At 44.2% G+C, this 15,941-nt stretch overlaps 1 protein-coding gene across 1 annotated transcript in view; it reads left to right on the forward strand.

The window, feature by feature from the left end:
• Fam186a (family with sequence similarity 186 member A) overlaps nt 1-15,941 on the forward strand; it is a 50,720-nt gene that overhangs the window by 23,467 nt on the left and 11,312 nt on the right. Inside the window, exons 2-3 of the mRNA XM_060390496.1 lie at nt 5,144-5,360; nt 5,722-5,892. Of these exons, the coding sequence (XP_060246479.1) occupies nt 5,144-5,360; nt 5,722-5,892 (388 nt within the window). The remainder of the gene's footprint in view (nt 1-5,143; nt 5,361-5,721; nt 5,893-15,941) is intronic.

Genomic DNA, 15,941 nt, shown 5'->3' on the forward strand with positions numbered 1-15,941 from the left:
TTTTATTTTTTATATTAATTACAGTTTATTCATTTTGTATCCCAGCCATAGCCCCCATCCCCTCTCAATCCCACTCTCCCTCCCTCTTCTCCAATGCCCCTCCCCCAGTCCAATGATAGGGAAGGTTCTCCCCAGGCCTGTTTCTTGAGTCTGGCAACAAGGCATATTGTGTCTAGGCTTGACAATAGCAACTCTAGGACTCAGTCTTAAGGCCTGGTCTCCGCAATATGAAGAGAACTGAGAAGGCATCAGAAGTCTCCTAAGACAGAGGTTGGCAACATGTCTACGGGACCCCAGTGTGAGGCCAAAACAGACCTGCAGTGTTAACCCTGGGCTGGGCAAGGGTGGTGGAGGTTGCAGAATCAAGGAGCCATTTGTCCTCCGCCAGGCCAAGGAGCTGGAAGGCTGGAAGTGTCCGTGGCTCTTGTGCTGGTTGAACCTCCATGGTTGGGCACAGAGGACAAGCCTGCATGGGAGCATTTACATTTCCAGAGGCCAGTCTGTCGGCAGGCAGCCATGGCTTGTTGAGGCAGCTGTGGGACCAGCATCCCCTTTGGCTGCATTTGAAACAGTCACCTGGCAGAATTGACTTTTGGCTATACCCTGGCTGGATGGGGCATTGCAGACCTCTTGTTTTCTGTGCGGGAATGCCAACAGCCTCAGAGCAGCAGCCAAGATCTGGAGCATAGTTTTTGTTGTAGATGAGCCTGTTGGGAAGACTCCTCTCTTACTATTTTTACCAACTCCTGTATGGTGACTCAAGGACCATCCTCAGCTGTTTATCAAAGATGGCAGGGGGACCATGTTTGCATCTGTACGACTATAAATATATTTTTGGACATGTTAGAGGACTTGATCATCTGTGAGATGACTGACTATTAACTTGCATTTGTTAACCATTAAATATTAGGACTTTAGGGTTTGTCGCTGTTAAGTTGGAGCCTGAAAAGTCACAAATATAGAGCACAACAGTTTTCTGTATGATTTAGTATATAAAAAGTTCGTAGCATATAAAAGTCTAAGGCTATACTATAGATTAATAATATTAACATTTTTAGAAAACAAGACCAAGCGTATTTTAACCTTTCGATAGTAAAGAAGTAAAGATATAGCACAGTGACCAAGTTTTAACATAAATACATAAATGTCTCTAAAAGTAATAGATCTTAGAGTGTTGGTAAAAACTTGTATGTAGTAACCCCTGAGTTATGAGTTTTAAAACCAACAGTATCATTGAACAGTATAAAGCAATTTTAAAATTACATTTGAATCTATTATAGCAAACCCATTAGCCAGAAAACCTAGCGGTGAATCTCGATCATAGGCAGCTCATGGCAGGAGAAACAGCATTTATTAATTTAGGAATTGATAAAGACATAGGCAGTTAGACATACATTTTAAATTAACTTAATTTGAATAGACGTTTATAACTTTGAAATTTTATCGTTATATAAAATTTATTTTGAACCAGGGTTGAATCATATATATAGAATGTCATAAAATATAATTTAAAAGTTATATACCTAAGAGGAGAGCACATGGTTTCATGGCCATCTTAACTTAGGGCAATTAAGGACAATCACATGATTGGCCGCCATCTTGGTTATAAAACAAACAAACAAACAAACAAACAAATGCTGTGGTTTCCCTCACTGCCAGCTGCTTTTACTACTTTGTTTCTATCCCACTGTTTTCAGAGCTGCAAAACTGCAAACTCTTAAAGACCCTAAAAGGCCACTGCACCCCTTCTTAACTCCATTCTAAAGCTGCCTGTCTGCCCCTGACCTTCCCTGAGGATGAGATTTCCTCTGATAAAGCCTCGGTACCAGGCACCGAGGTTCTCGGGCTTAGCCAGGCTAGGCCCCTGACCTGCCGTGCTATTTGGTTAACAAACCACTAGCTGCATGGCCCATTCCCATTTCCCCTTTCTCATTCACAGGAACGGCTTCCTCATCTTCTCTCCTCTTAGGGAAACCTCTGGCTTCTACACCTATATTTACCCTACTCAAATGTTTAATATCCAGTAACGCTAATAGTGATTCATGAAGTAAAAAACAATTCCCCATTTCTCTTTTCTCAAAGTCTTGTCTGTTTCTCTCTGCCTGCTATCTCACTAATTATACTCTCTGGTTTCTTTTTAAACTCTCAACTGTAATTTTAAACTGTAAAGAGAGAATAATTAATTCTCTGTTTATTTTTTCTCCTTTTAGACTAAAAACAAGTCTCATTTAAAATTGGTATATTTAAATTTTAAAATTGGTATATAATTTTTAAATTATATTTTATGACATTCTATATATACAACTCAACCCTGGTTCAAAATAAATTTTATATAACGATAAAATTTCAAAGTTATAAACGTCTATTCAAATTAAGTTAATTTAAAATGTATGTCTAACTGCCTATGTCTTTATCAATTTCTAAATTAATAAATGCTGTTTCTCCTGCCATGAGATGCCTATGCTGTTCCTTCGGTAGGGGATTTTATGACCTTGTTTCTGGAATTGGAGACCTATGACCTTCTTCCTGGCGACTTTTGGGGGTGTCAGGCCTGGTTCTCTCAGTGGAAGCCACAATTAGGGCCTGCTACAAATTCAATCTTATTGTAGCAACACTAAGCACAACTATCAATGTGTTGTTATTGGTGCCATTTAGTTTGCTTTTCTTTTGCTGTGGCCAAAACAAAACAAAACAAAAAAAACAAAACAAAACAAACAAAAAAAAAAAAGACCATAACCAAAAGCAACTTGGGGAGGAAAGGATTTTATTTGGCTTTCAGGTCACAGTCCATTATCAGAGGAAGCCAAGGCAGGAACTCAAGGCAGGAACCTGGAGTTGGGAACGAAGCAGAGGCTGTGGAGGAAAGCTGTTTACTGGTTTGCTCTTTGTGGCTTGCTCAGGTTGCTTTCTTCCATGACTCAGGCCCACCTTCCAAGGGCTGGTATCACTCACAGAGGGCTGGGCCCTCTGAAATAAACCCTTGATTCAGAAAATGTCTGAAAGGCTTACTACAGACCAGTCTGATGGGGGCATTTTCTCAATTGATGTTCACTCTTCCCAGAAGAGCTGCATAGTGTCATGACAACCTGACAAAGGTTAGAACCATCAGAGAGGAGGGAAGGAAGCTCAGCTGAGAAAATGCCTCCTTGAGATCAAGCTATATTAGACAAGCCAGGAGGCAGCAACCTTCCATAGTTTCTGCATCAGCGCCAGCCTCCAGCCAGGTTCCTGCCCTCACTGCATGTAGTGATGAACTGTTATATGGAGCTGAGAGTGAAATAAACCCTTTCCTTCCCACGTTGCTTCTGGTCATGGTGTTTAACCACAGCAATAGCCACCCTAACGCGGCACCCTAGTTTCTGTAAGTTAATGAAAAACTAATTATCGCTGTTGCTGAGTGATGATATTCTAGAATTGTGAAAATGGCTTGGAACTTAGAAACTTATTTATTTTTGCCAAGCAGTGGTGATGCATAGCTTTAATCCCAGCAATCTAGAGGCAGAGGCAAATGCAGGCGGATCTCTGTGAGTTAGAGGCCAGCCTGGTCTACAAAGCTGTTACACAAAGAAACCCTGTCTCAAAAAACCAAAACCCAAACCAAACCAAACAAACAAACAAACAAACAAACAAAAAACTCCAAACCAAAAAAGGTCCCAAAAAACTTAAAACTTGGGGCTGGAGAGATGGCAAAGAGGTTAAGAACACTGGCTGTTCTTCCCAAGGTCCTGAGTTCAATTCCCAGCAACCACATGGTGGCTCATAACCATCTATAATGAGATCTGGTGCCCTCTTCTGGCCTGTAGGCACACATGCAGGCAGAATACTGTATAAATAATAAAAAAATAAATAAATCTTAAAAAAAAAACCTTAAAATTTATTTATGGCGTGCGCACAGGTGTGTGTGTATGTGTGTGTGTATACCTATGTGTGTACTCCTCACATTCCATGGCACCATGTGGACATCAGAAGATAAACCTCAGAAATCAGTTATCTCCTGACACTCAGTAGGATCTGGGAGTGGAACTCTGATGTCAGATTTGGCAGCAAGCAAGCTCCTCTGATGGTTGAGCCATTTTGCAAGCCCTTCCCTGCCTCCCTCACCACCTTTAGCTGGTGCTTAGCAATCCATCTTTCTGACAATTCTGACAATCAAATGTGTTCCCATAGTTATTCACTGTTTGCTTGAGACAGTGTCTTTTATAGCCCAGGCTAGCCTCAAACTTCCTGTATGGTCAAGGATGACCTTGTACTTCTGATCCTTCTACCTCCATCTCCCTGGTGCTGGGATTCCAAGCATGCCCAGTGTGCTGGTAGGGAGCCTGCAGGGCTGAGAAAGCCCTGGCCCAAAGTGCACGACTGTAAAGGGGAAACGGCTGCTTCAGCAGTCTTGCTTTATAGACAAGTCGGAGGCAGTTCAGGGATGTTAGTGACAGAAAATGCTTTTTTTTAAACAAAAATGCTGCAGTTAGAGTCCCAGGCCAGCTTAAAACCCAATGTTCTTTCAATTTCATCAGTCATGCTAGATGATGAACGCTTAAAAAAAATTCTTTTTATCTAGTTGAAGAGTTGTTGAGACAGGTTCTCATGTAGCCCAGGTTAGCCTCAAACTTCCTCTGTAGCCATAGGATTGCCTTGAATTCTTACTTGTGATTTCTGAGTGCTGTAGGCATGAACCATCATGTCTGACCTACAACTTTCTTTCTCCACCTCCTCCTCCTCCTCCTCCTCCTCCTCCTCCTCCTTCTTTCTATGAGAGAAAATCTGAGGCTCATAGTAAAGCCGCAGTGGCAAGGCTTTGTTTTTGACATGGGAGGGTCTCCCTATATTGCCCAGGCTGGCCTAGGATTCACAGTTCTGGCCAGTCACCCCCAAAGTTGAGGTTAGCTAGCAAGACTTAAGTATTTCTCAAAATTCCATTTTATTTGTCTGTTTAAATTTGGGTGGATGCTTGTGTGTGTGTGTGGCCATGCACTTGCGGGAGTCCATTCTCTCTTTCCTCCCTGCGGCTCCCAGGCTGGGCAGCAGGCACTGTAATCACAGAGCTTCTCACGCCCTAACAAGACTTGAATGGGTTGGCTTTATATTGATGACTGACATTTTGAGAGTAAGCCTGACCAAAACCTGTTATTCCTCCTTTTCACAGGAAGTCCTCGCACGACTGATTGAAATCATGAACAACGTGGAGCTGATAATGACTCGCTACAATATCGACAGCACGTCCCCTGCGAGGAAGCTTTCACTCAAAGAAAACCAGAAAAAGAAGAGAAAGTTTTTGTTGGAGAGAATGGCCATGTCTATGAAGTCTATGGACATTAGAGAAAAAACACTTAGCAGTCTTCAGTCCTGGCTAGAAGAATGGAGTAAGTGTCTGGAAGGAGTCAGAGGGAAGGAATAGGGTTAATGAAGGAGAAACTAAATCACAAGTGAGGTTGAAGGGTTGATCTGACCAAGAAGGAAAGACCCCACAGAGCCAGGGGAATAAGCCCAGAGTGTTTTAACCTTGGTTGTATTTTCTTAACTTGCTGGTTTAACTGTGTGGGCTTCTATTCCGGGTTTCTTTCTGTCTAATCGTTTACTAGGGGAAGGGCCCCACGTTACAGTAAGCGCAAGGTAACCCTGCTCCCCAGTGGACCACGCCACACACTTACCAAAAAGCATAAGACTGTATGGAGATGATTAGTTTGTTTCCTCCGTAAGATGGCTTTCTTCGCTCTCTTCAAGATTTCATTTTGTCTGAGGTGCCCGCCGTTGACATGGATGAGGTTCGCCATGCAGTTGCACGAATGGAAGTAATGCAGGAAACGCTGAAAATAATTGAGCACAATGTCAACCGCCTGCTTCGAATCACCATAGCACTCCTTGAAGAAAGGAAGAGACAAAGGAAAAAAATAAGTAAGTGCACTTTGTAATACTTGGAAATAGGGTTTAAGTTTTTACCAAAATACAGCTCTACTGAGGACTGGGAAGAAGGCTCAGTGGTTAGGAGCACTAGGGGCTCTTCAAAAGGACCCAGGTTCCATTCCCAGCACCCACATGGTGGCTCAGAAACATCTGTAACTCTGGTTCCTGTAGGAAACAATGCCTTTTTTTTTTTTTTTGCTTCCTCAGGTACTGTGCATACACATGGCGCTCAAACACTCATGCACATAAAATAATAATAGTAAACAAAACTTTAAAATACAGCTTTATTGAGGTATAATTTGTATTCCATAAAATGTACGTGTGTCAAGTGCACAATTATTTCTGTGAATTCAGAGTTGCTGTGGATTAATCAACACCTTTCTCTGTTAGTGGTGATGCTGGGGGTTGAACTTGGAGCTTTATTATTTCAAGGCAACCACTCTACCCTGCGCCACACTCAAAGCCCACAGCAGTCCTATTTTAAAGCATTTCCATTACCCAAGATCATCTGTGATCATGTGTAGTCAGTCTTTATTCCCATCCACAGTCCTAGACAAACATTAACTAATCTATTTTGTCTCAATAAATTTATTTTGGCTATTTTATATAAACAATCGTATTATGTGTGGGTTTTATTTTGTTGAGACAGAGTCTTTCTATGTAATCCAGGCTAGCCTGGAATTTGAAGAGGTATAGTCACAGCCTTCTGAAGGCTGGGGTTATAAGTGTGAGTCACTACACCTAGCTGCTGTGGGCTGTCTGTTCTGCCTGTCTCATCAGCAATTTTGTAGGGCACAAAGAAAGAGGTCCTCTCTCTTTATCCTTGTATGTGGTTGGCAGGTATGCCTGCCACATCTGGTTGGCCTGTTCATCAGCTGCTGGATAGCTGGATGTTCTCCACATTTGTCTTTTCTGAATAATGCTGCCATAAACACACATGTGCAGGTTTCTGGAAGGCACATGTTTTGGTTTGTGAGCATGTACAAGATTTGTAGACAAGTAGATTTGCTTGCTCATACAGCAAATCTGTTTCTGAAGTGGCCTCACAGTTTTACATTTCTGTCTGTCGGGTAGGAAGGCCCCAGTATTTCCACATCCTCAACACTCATGACTCACTTTTATTACCCAGTTGTTGTGAAGAGATATTTCCTGGGGATTTACACTGAATTTCCCTCATAAGGAGTGAGGATAAGCAAGTTGTGCTTTTAGTCAACTTGTGTTGTGTGCTTCAGTGGACATATCTGTTGGATACTTCTCCCTTTCATACCTTTTATTTTACTCCTCCACTCCAGTTCATCTCCTATATAGCTATAAGCTTTTCATTATTTTTATGTTGTGTGGGTGTTTTGCCACATGCATGCTTGATGCCCGTGGAGGCAACCTGGAACTGGAGTTATAAATGACTCTGAGACCCATGTGGGTCCTGGCATTGAAACAGGTCTCTCTCACATTTGGTCTTTCAAGACAGAGTTTTCTGTGTATCCCAGGCTGCTTTGGAACTCACTCTGTAGACCCAGCGCTGGCCTTGAACTCATAAAGGTCCACCTAACTCTGCCTCCCAAGTGCTGGAATTAAAGGTATGTGCCACCAGTACCTGTTTCCCTTTTATTTTTAAACTATACATAAAATTGGACACAGTTAGAGGATTCCATGTGGGGTTCCTCTATACTATTGTTCTGTCTGGAGAATGATCTGATAGCTCTGCTTTCAGTTTCAATTGGAGTTAAGTATGCAGCAAGCAAAAGTTAAAGAATAGCAATAGCAGGCAGACAGAAGCAGCAGACAGACAGCAAAGCATCATTTTACAACATACAGCAAAGAAGACTGGGATAGTTGAAAAGCAAACCAAATCTGGGCAGTGGTGGCACAAGCCTTTAATCCCAGTACTTGGGAGGCAGAGGTATAGGAGGGGGGCAGGAGGCAGAGAGGAGACAGAGGTACAGAGGGGCAGAGGAGTTGAGGGGAAGAAACATAGAGGGGCAGCGAGGCAGAGGCACATTAGGCAGAAGCCTAGAGGGGCAGAGGGGCAGAGGAGCAGCGGGGCAGAGGTGCTGAAGGGCAGAGAGGCAGAGTGAAGGCAGAGAGGTGGAGAGGGGTAGAGGCACAGAGAGGCACAGAGAGAGAGAGGCAGAGAGGAGGCCAAGGGAGGGGGAGAGAGATAGAGGAAGAGAGGCAGAGAATTGCAGAGAGAGCAGAGAGAGGCAGAGAGGAGGCCAAGGGAGGCAGAGAGAAAGAGATAAGTAGAGAGAGCAGAGAGAGGCAGAGGCAGAAAGAGAGGCAGAGAGACATAGAGAGAGGCAGAGATGAGGCAGATAGAGGCAGAGAGAGAGAGGCAGAGAGGCAGAGGCCACAGGGAGGCTGCAAGAGGCAGAGAGGAGGCAGAAGCCCAGAGAGGCAGAGGCACAGAGAGAGGCAACGACAGAGGCACAAAGAGAAACAGACAGAGGCAGAGAAAGGCAGAGGTGCAGAGAGAGGCAGAGAGGGGCAGAGAGAGGCGGAGGCACAGAGAGAGAGGCAGGCAGAGAGGCAGATTGGCAGAGTCCGAGAGGCAGCAGGGCAGAGGAGCAGAGAGGAGGAGTGGCAGAAGGGCAGAGGCAGAGAAGCAGAGGCACAGACTGGCAGAGTTTCAGAGGAGAGGTTGGGACGCAGAGGAGAAGCAGAGAATGAGGCAGAGAGGAAGAGATGCGGCAGCAGAGGCAGAGGAGGCAGAAGAGGCTGAGGCAGAGGCAGAGGCAGGCAAAGGTCTATGAAGATAGCTTGACAGCCAGGGCTTTATGTGAAATCTTGTTGAAAAACAAAACAAAACAACAACAACAAAACAAAAAGTTAGAAAGAGAGAGAGAGAGAGGGAGAGAGAGAAGCAAACTTAATCCAGGTGTAGTGGCCATGCCCTTAATCCCAGTTGAAGTAGGTGCATTTGAGATTAGCCTCGTTTTACATAGAGAGTTCCAGGCCAGCCAAGACTACATAGTGAGACCCTGTCTCAATTCCCAATACCCTCAAAAGGAAAGTATCCTCCAATCAGGGGCTGCAATGTCAGGCAGAAATCAATGAAGGCAGCCGATGCAGTCTGAGTTTTGCACCATGCTTTTCTGTGCACAAGCTCCCAGCTTGCCTTTCCACTGCAGGTGTTTGTCATACCACGGGCTGAACAGGGACATCTTTTGGAGACAGTTCTCAGGGACAGGTTGTGTTTACCTTTGGGATGTTTTGTTGTTCATGGCTCTCCCTGTGAGGAAGCCAAAGGCTCAGCCTCCTCCAGGACAGGGATATGAAGAGATAAGGGGCACGCCTCACAGCCCCCATCGGTCTTAAGCAGCATGCAACTGCTCCAAAATATTCCTAATAACTAGACATCTTGCAATGTTCAGGTGGGGATTTTGCCATTGCATTAGTACATCTTATTATTTCTTGGTATCTTTTGGATATGCCCCTTCAAAAGTTGGGTTTTTGTTTTGTTTTGTTGTTTTGAGACAAGATCTCACTGTGTCTTAGAACATAGGCCAGGCTGCTCTAGGGCTTCCTATGTAGTCTAGGCTGTCCTGAGCTATAATCCTATTGCCTCAGGCCCCCAAATGCCAGAGTTGTACATAAGCAACAACACATCTGACTCTATAAATGCTCTTTATCAGAAAAGGGATTTATGACTATTTTCTCCCAACCTGCAGTTTTTTCCATCTTTATCTTGATATATGTGAAGACTCACAGTGTTTAATTTTGATAAGGTCCAATTGACTTATCATGTTTTCTATTGACAATCATGGTTTAGTACTGTACTAGGAACTCGTCAACAGGCACACTAGTGCCTTTAGTTTCAACTACTTGGGAGGCATATTTTTGAATTTTTTTTTTTTGTGTGTGTGCATATGTGCACTTTTATTATTGTTGCTGTTTGTTTTTTTCAACACCAGGGGCTAAGCATGAAGAGCGAGTTGGTCATAAACTGTGATCCTCCTGCCTCTTCAGTGCTGAAATTACAGGTGTATGCTTTTGGATTTCACATCACTTACATTTAATGTAATTACTGCTCTGCTTGAACTTATTATTGTTCTCTAAATATTTTATATTGTTTTGTTCCAGTGTTCTCCTACTGGCTGCTGTGATAAACATCTTCTTTCTTTCCCTCTGTGAGACAATGTCTTAGGTAATCTAGGTTGGCCTCAGACTTGCTGTGTTGTTGAGGACACCTTCAGTTGCTTATCCCCCTGCCTCTACTTCTGGTAGTGCTGAAATTCTTGACCTGCTTTACAAGGATGCTGGGAGCCAAATTCAGGTTCTGTGAAGAGAGTGCTTTCTCAACTGCCAATTTATCTCTCCAGCTCCCAACAATACAGGTTTTATGGGTTTGTTTGTCTGTTTGTTTTTTTCTGATGCCAGGTCTCTCGAAGTAGCTCTGACTGTCTTGGAGATTGTTATGTCAACCAGGCTGGTCTTGGGCTCACACAGATTCTTCTATTGTTATGCCCAGATCATGAGAACCCTCAAAGACCACCAGGAGACAACTCCATTGCAAGAGCAAGAGAGCTTTATTGCAAGAGCAATTGAACTCGGGACCCAAGTCTCACTGATGCAGCAGTAGAGAAGTGGGACCTTGAGCCCTGGGTAAACAGGGTTTTTAAAGGGAAAAACTGCAAGCTGGGGGGTTCTATGCCTTGGCATTACAGAATTGTATAAAAATCATAGGGGCAAGGTGACCCTTTAGCTGAAGCTTAACTACAACTGCTATTCTTCTGAAAGTACATCTGGAACATTGGAGAATTTTCTGCCTTACCCAGATTGGCTGTTGCCAGGAGAGTTAATGCAGTTCTCTGCCAAATGTACATTTTGTGGTTTTTCATGGAACCTGAGGTCAGCCCCCGTTCACAGGTGTACACAAGATGGCTTCTCATCTCAAAATGGAGTCACCCAAGCTAACTTAAGCTTTTCATTTCCCCCTTTCCTTGTGTATAAAGAGGCCAATCTTGGGCTCTTACAGTCTGTCATCAGCTTCAAGTTGGCGGTACTGGGTTCTCATTACCATCAACTGTATGGTCCCTAATCTTTGCTTAAATATATCCTAACATCTTATTAAGCAAGCATGGTCCAAGAGTAAACAAAAGCAAAAGAATAAGAAGGGGGCCTAATAGGGTGGCAATTAAAGTGGTACGCCAAGGGGATGCATCAAACCAGGTTTCAAACCAGCCTTGGCTTGCTTCTCTTTGTCTTTTCCTTTCTTCTAGTCCTTTCATTACTTTGTTCATAGAGTCTTTGACAACCCCTGAATGATCTACATAGAAAAAGCATTCTTCTCCTAATGTAGCACATAGACCCCCTTGCTGCAGGAACAATAAATCAAGTCCTCTTCTATTCTGTAGTACCATCTCTGTTGTATGTGGTCATTAAAATTTACTATTGATAGATCTTTTAGTAAAGCTGAGGATAATCCTAAACCAGCTGTATTCCCAACTCACCACACAGAGACTGGGATTTATTTAATTAACCGAGATCACAATGCTGGGCAATAGTTGTTCCATCCTAAACTTCCAAGCCCACATAGTTTCCTACCATTCAGATTTTACCATTTATACTTAATTTTAGTATAAAATTAAGTATATCTTAGGTCCAGTCCATCTCTCCACCTTGTTCCAAGACCTCTCCTCCAGCTTTTGCTCTCACAGCTTCTCCCCTCTTTCCCAACTTCTGCTCCTCTCTCTCCTCCTCTGCCTTCCACTCCTTCCTGTCCTCTGGCTCCTCCCTTCTCCTTCCTACTCCTTCCTCTCCATTGCTCAACATTATGGCTGGGTTGTTTATTTTGGCATGTTTACACAAAATTGAGACAGGTGATGCTTAGAATAAGTATCACAATGTAATGTCTGGATGGGGGAGAGAAATCAGCATGTGAATGAAAAAGGGTAAGGTGTATACATAAAAAAAAAAAAAAACAAAAAAAAAAAACCAAAAAACATTATACCAACACATCTCTGAGAAGGAGGTAAGGAATTCTTGTAGGTGAGAGATTGAAGTCTCAATCCTTTTAATATCCATGTCAATAGCTGTCCGTAGGCTTTGGTACTACTGTCTTTGTAAAGCTGAGGAGGTAGCCCCACTGGCCACTCCAGCAGCACCTAACCCAAGTAAGAGTGATACTGTTAAGACTGTTATGGGCTGCCTTTTAACCCGGCTGATTCCTCCCTGCCATCTATCTAGTAATTCTTCATAGGGGTGATGTATGAGGTGAGGCACAAGTTGGATTAACACACACAAATCTCCAGTTTGGTCCGTTACTTCCTTATGGACACATGGAGTTAACCCAGTAGAGCAAGCCCACTATCCATTTTCTGGGGGCACTATATATTTGTTTTCTGAAAAGGCTGATAGGGTGGTGCTGCATAGACATTCATGGGTATGTGGTACTTGTCCAATGCCGAGGCCTTGCCAGGTTACTGATTGTAAGGTCAGCCTAGCTTTCTGTTGCCGTCTACATTCAGAGTTATCTTCTCTCTCTTTTACGGAGGAATCAAAAGCAATTCCTTCATAAGAAGAAGGCTGAAAATCATAACATAACCAGCAGGACTCAGTCAAATTAGAATACGAGGCATTTAGGAATTGGGCTGTTTTGGTTATGAGGGCGACCAAGTGGTCTTGGCTTTCTGATGGAGCACTGGAGGCTTCTCCTTAGCCAGAGGCCAGACTTGGAGGAGTTAGAGTAGGGGCTGGTGGCACTGTTGGGGCTGGGGGAGGTGCCAGTACCTGGTTGGGTCCCACTGGAACTGGTGGGATGGATTCGGTGGTCAAATGGATGGTCAGGAGCTGGATGAGGTCACGTCTTTCCCCATATAACCTTATCCCCCAAGTCTTTCCTGTCTTCCATTCCATTTGTTTTCCTTCCTTGGTGAAGGACAGGTGAATAGTATTGCCTCCAGTGGAGCCCCCCACTGTTTCTTTTTCATGACATGCTCCCCACTATCCATAGGATTTCCCACCAGCCTGAATTATGCTATGTCCCCTGGAATTGGCAGGAAATTGGAGCATGATGGATTGCCCATTAATTTGGCCTGTCCAAGTATAAGGGTGAATGTTGCCTCCCCTTTTGAGGGTAATTGGGTCCCCTTTCAGCTTCCAGTAGATATTACCTGTTTTCTCAGACCCCCACGTAGCACAAAACCCTACATGGATCCCTCCATGCTGCCATCTCTGCTTTCTGTCTGTTATCTACCCAGGGTATGCATGCATAGAAAGAATGGCTGCATAGCTTTGCCTTCCCTACTACAATAGTACAGCCATCACCCATCATTGCTAAGTCACCTACATCACAGAGGTCGAAAAAACAAGTCCGGCCACCATGTCCCCAGGGGCTGTGTTTGGGTGGTGGAATTGATAACTTGTCCAGTGGCAGTGTCTATAACCTCCCAAGTCTGAGAGACAGGAATATGGGTTGAGCCACATCCTACCCTGACCACTATCAGTAGTCGGGTGACTAGCAGGATTAGCATGCCACTGACTTTGTGATTTTTAGTTTGAGGGGATTGTTGCTCTTCTGGACTTTCCATTCTGGTGCTGCCTCTTGAGTCCAAAAGGGGTTGGCTGGCTGGGCATGCAAGTAGTGGAGCCAAGCAGCAATCCTGTCAACCTTGATGGCTGTGGGAGTAGTTAGAAGAATGCTATATGGTCCCTTCCATCTAGATTCCAATGTGCCTTGGCAAAACTGCTTTACGTAGACCCAAACTCTCTGCTGGAATTTGTGTGGTTCAGGTACTGGGCCTGCTTCATACAGAGCATGTAGTTTAGGCCAAACATGCTTGTAAGCCCATTGGGTAGCTCGGACCCAGAAGAGTAAATCATCGTCATCTATTTCAGTAATAGCATCAATCTTAAGGTTGGGTGCTATAGGGGCTGGCATCCTATACATGATCTCAAAGGGAGTTAACCCCAACTGGTAAGGGAAATTCCTAACCCTGTAGAGGGCAAAGGGGAGGAGTATTGCCCTGTCAGTGCCAGTCTCCAAGGTCAGTTTAGTTAAGGTCTCTTTTAATGTCCTATTCATCCTCTCTACCTGTTCTGAACTTTGGGGCCTGTAGGCACAATGCAATTTCCAATCTGCCCCAATAAACTTAGCTGCATTCTGACTTACCTTTGACACAAATGCTGGTCCATTATCTGACCTACCATGTGAGCAAAGCCATACTTAGGCAAAACATCTTCCAACAACTTCTTTGCCACAACCTGGGCGGTCTCATCTTTGGTGGGAAAGGCCTTAGTCCATCCCGAGAAGGTGCCCATGAACACCAACAGCTATTTGTAGCCATACTCTCCAGACTTAATCTCTGTAAAGTCAACTTCCCAATAGGCCCTGTGTCTCTTACCTCAAGAACGTGTCCTTGGATGCTGTGGTTGATTAGTGACATTAGTCAATTGGCAAGCTTCACAGAGAGTCACAGTATCATCAATGGTTTTATGCAGGTCTCTGAATGTCACTTTTGACTGCCAGACAGCATCTACCATTCTCTTGGATACCATATGGGTATCTCTGTGAATTTTTCTGAGAATTATTCTAACCAGAGAATTGGGCAAGATCAATTTACCTTCAGTTGAATGACACCAGCCTTCTAGGAATTGACTCATGGTCTGGTTTCTTGCCCATTGGATATCTTCTTCTGTGTACTGAGGTACCTTTGGCAAATTTGGATCAGGTGGCTCTGGCAGAATGGGCCAGGACTTCGGCTGCCTCTTGCAGGACAACACTTCTGGCTGTTTTATCGGCAAGGTTGTTTCCTGCCACTGTCTTAGTATTGGTTTTCTGATGCCCAGGGCAATGAATAATAGCAAGGTTCTTGGAGGGCCATAGGGCCTTCAGGAGCTGTAGGATTTCCTCCTTATTTTTAATAGTTTTTTCCTTCTGCTGTGAGGAGTCCCCTTTCTTGGTACATAGCCCCGTGCATGTGAGTGGTGGCAAAAGCATACTGACTGTCTGTGTAGACATTAAAGGCCAATCCTTTACCCGGGGTCAAGGCTATCAGCTCAGCTTGCTGGGCAGAGGTCCCTGGAGGAAGGGGTTGTGCCCAAATTACCTCCGTCTCAGTGGTCACTGCCACGCCTGCCCTCCTTTGACCCTTATGAATGAAGCTGCTCCCATCCATGAACCAAGTATGAATAGTATCTGGTAGGGGAACATCCTTCAGATCTGCCCAGACACCATGTACTCAGGCCAGTATTTCTTCACACTGGTGTAGAGGTTGCTTAAGTTCTGGATCTGGTAGGAGGGTCACTGGATTCAAGGAGGAGGGGGCTGCAAATTAACTCGACCCAGATTAATCAACAGAGTCTGATAATGAGTCATACGGGCATTGCTCAACATTGATCAGGTGGCTGTTTTAGTACCCCTTCTAAAGCATGGGGGTGGGAGTCACACTTAGATTTTGACCCAGACTCAATTTGTCTGCATCCTTGACCAGGAGTGCAGTTGCTACAATGATTCAGAGGCATGGTAGCCATCTGGCAGCCACAGGATCAAGTTTCTTAGACAGGTATGCAATGGGTCTCCTCCAAGGTCCCAGAGTTTGAGTTGGCACCCCTTTTGCTATTCCTTTGTTTTCATCCATGAACAAGTGGAAGGGCTTGATTATATCTGGGAGCCTAAGCACTGGTGCTGACAACAGGGCCCTCTTAAGTCTTTCAAAGACCTGTTGCTGTTCAGCAGTCCATTCGAAGCCTTTGGTCTCTTTGGTGGCTTCATAAAAGGGTTTAGCTAATTCTGCAAACCCAGGTATCCATAGCCTGCAAAAGCCTGCTGACCCCAGAAACTCTCTTACCTGATGAGCGCTTGTAGGTAGAGGAATACTAAGGACTGTTTCTTTTCTGGTGTTCAGCAGCCATCTCTGTCCATCCCTCAGAATAGAGAATAAATATGTCACTTCAGTTTTACAAAGTTGTGCTTTCTTAGCCAATGCTTGATAGCCCAAGTCTCCCAAGGTTTGCAAATGTCTTTGCGTACCTTTCGGACAGGCTTGCTCCAACCCTGCTGCCCCTAGGAGATCATCAATATATTGAATCAGAGTAATATC

This window comes from Meriones unguiculatus, chromosome 8 (genome assembly GCF_030254825.1).
Source record: "Meriones unguiculatus strain TT.TT164.6M chromosome 8, Bangor_MerUng_6.1, whole genome shotgun sequence".
In the NCBI taxonomy this organism is placed as follows: domain Eukaryota; kingdom Metazoa; phylum Chordata; class Mammalia; order Rodentia; family Muridae; genus Meriones; species Meriones unguiculatus.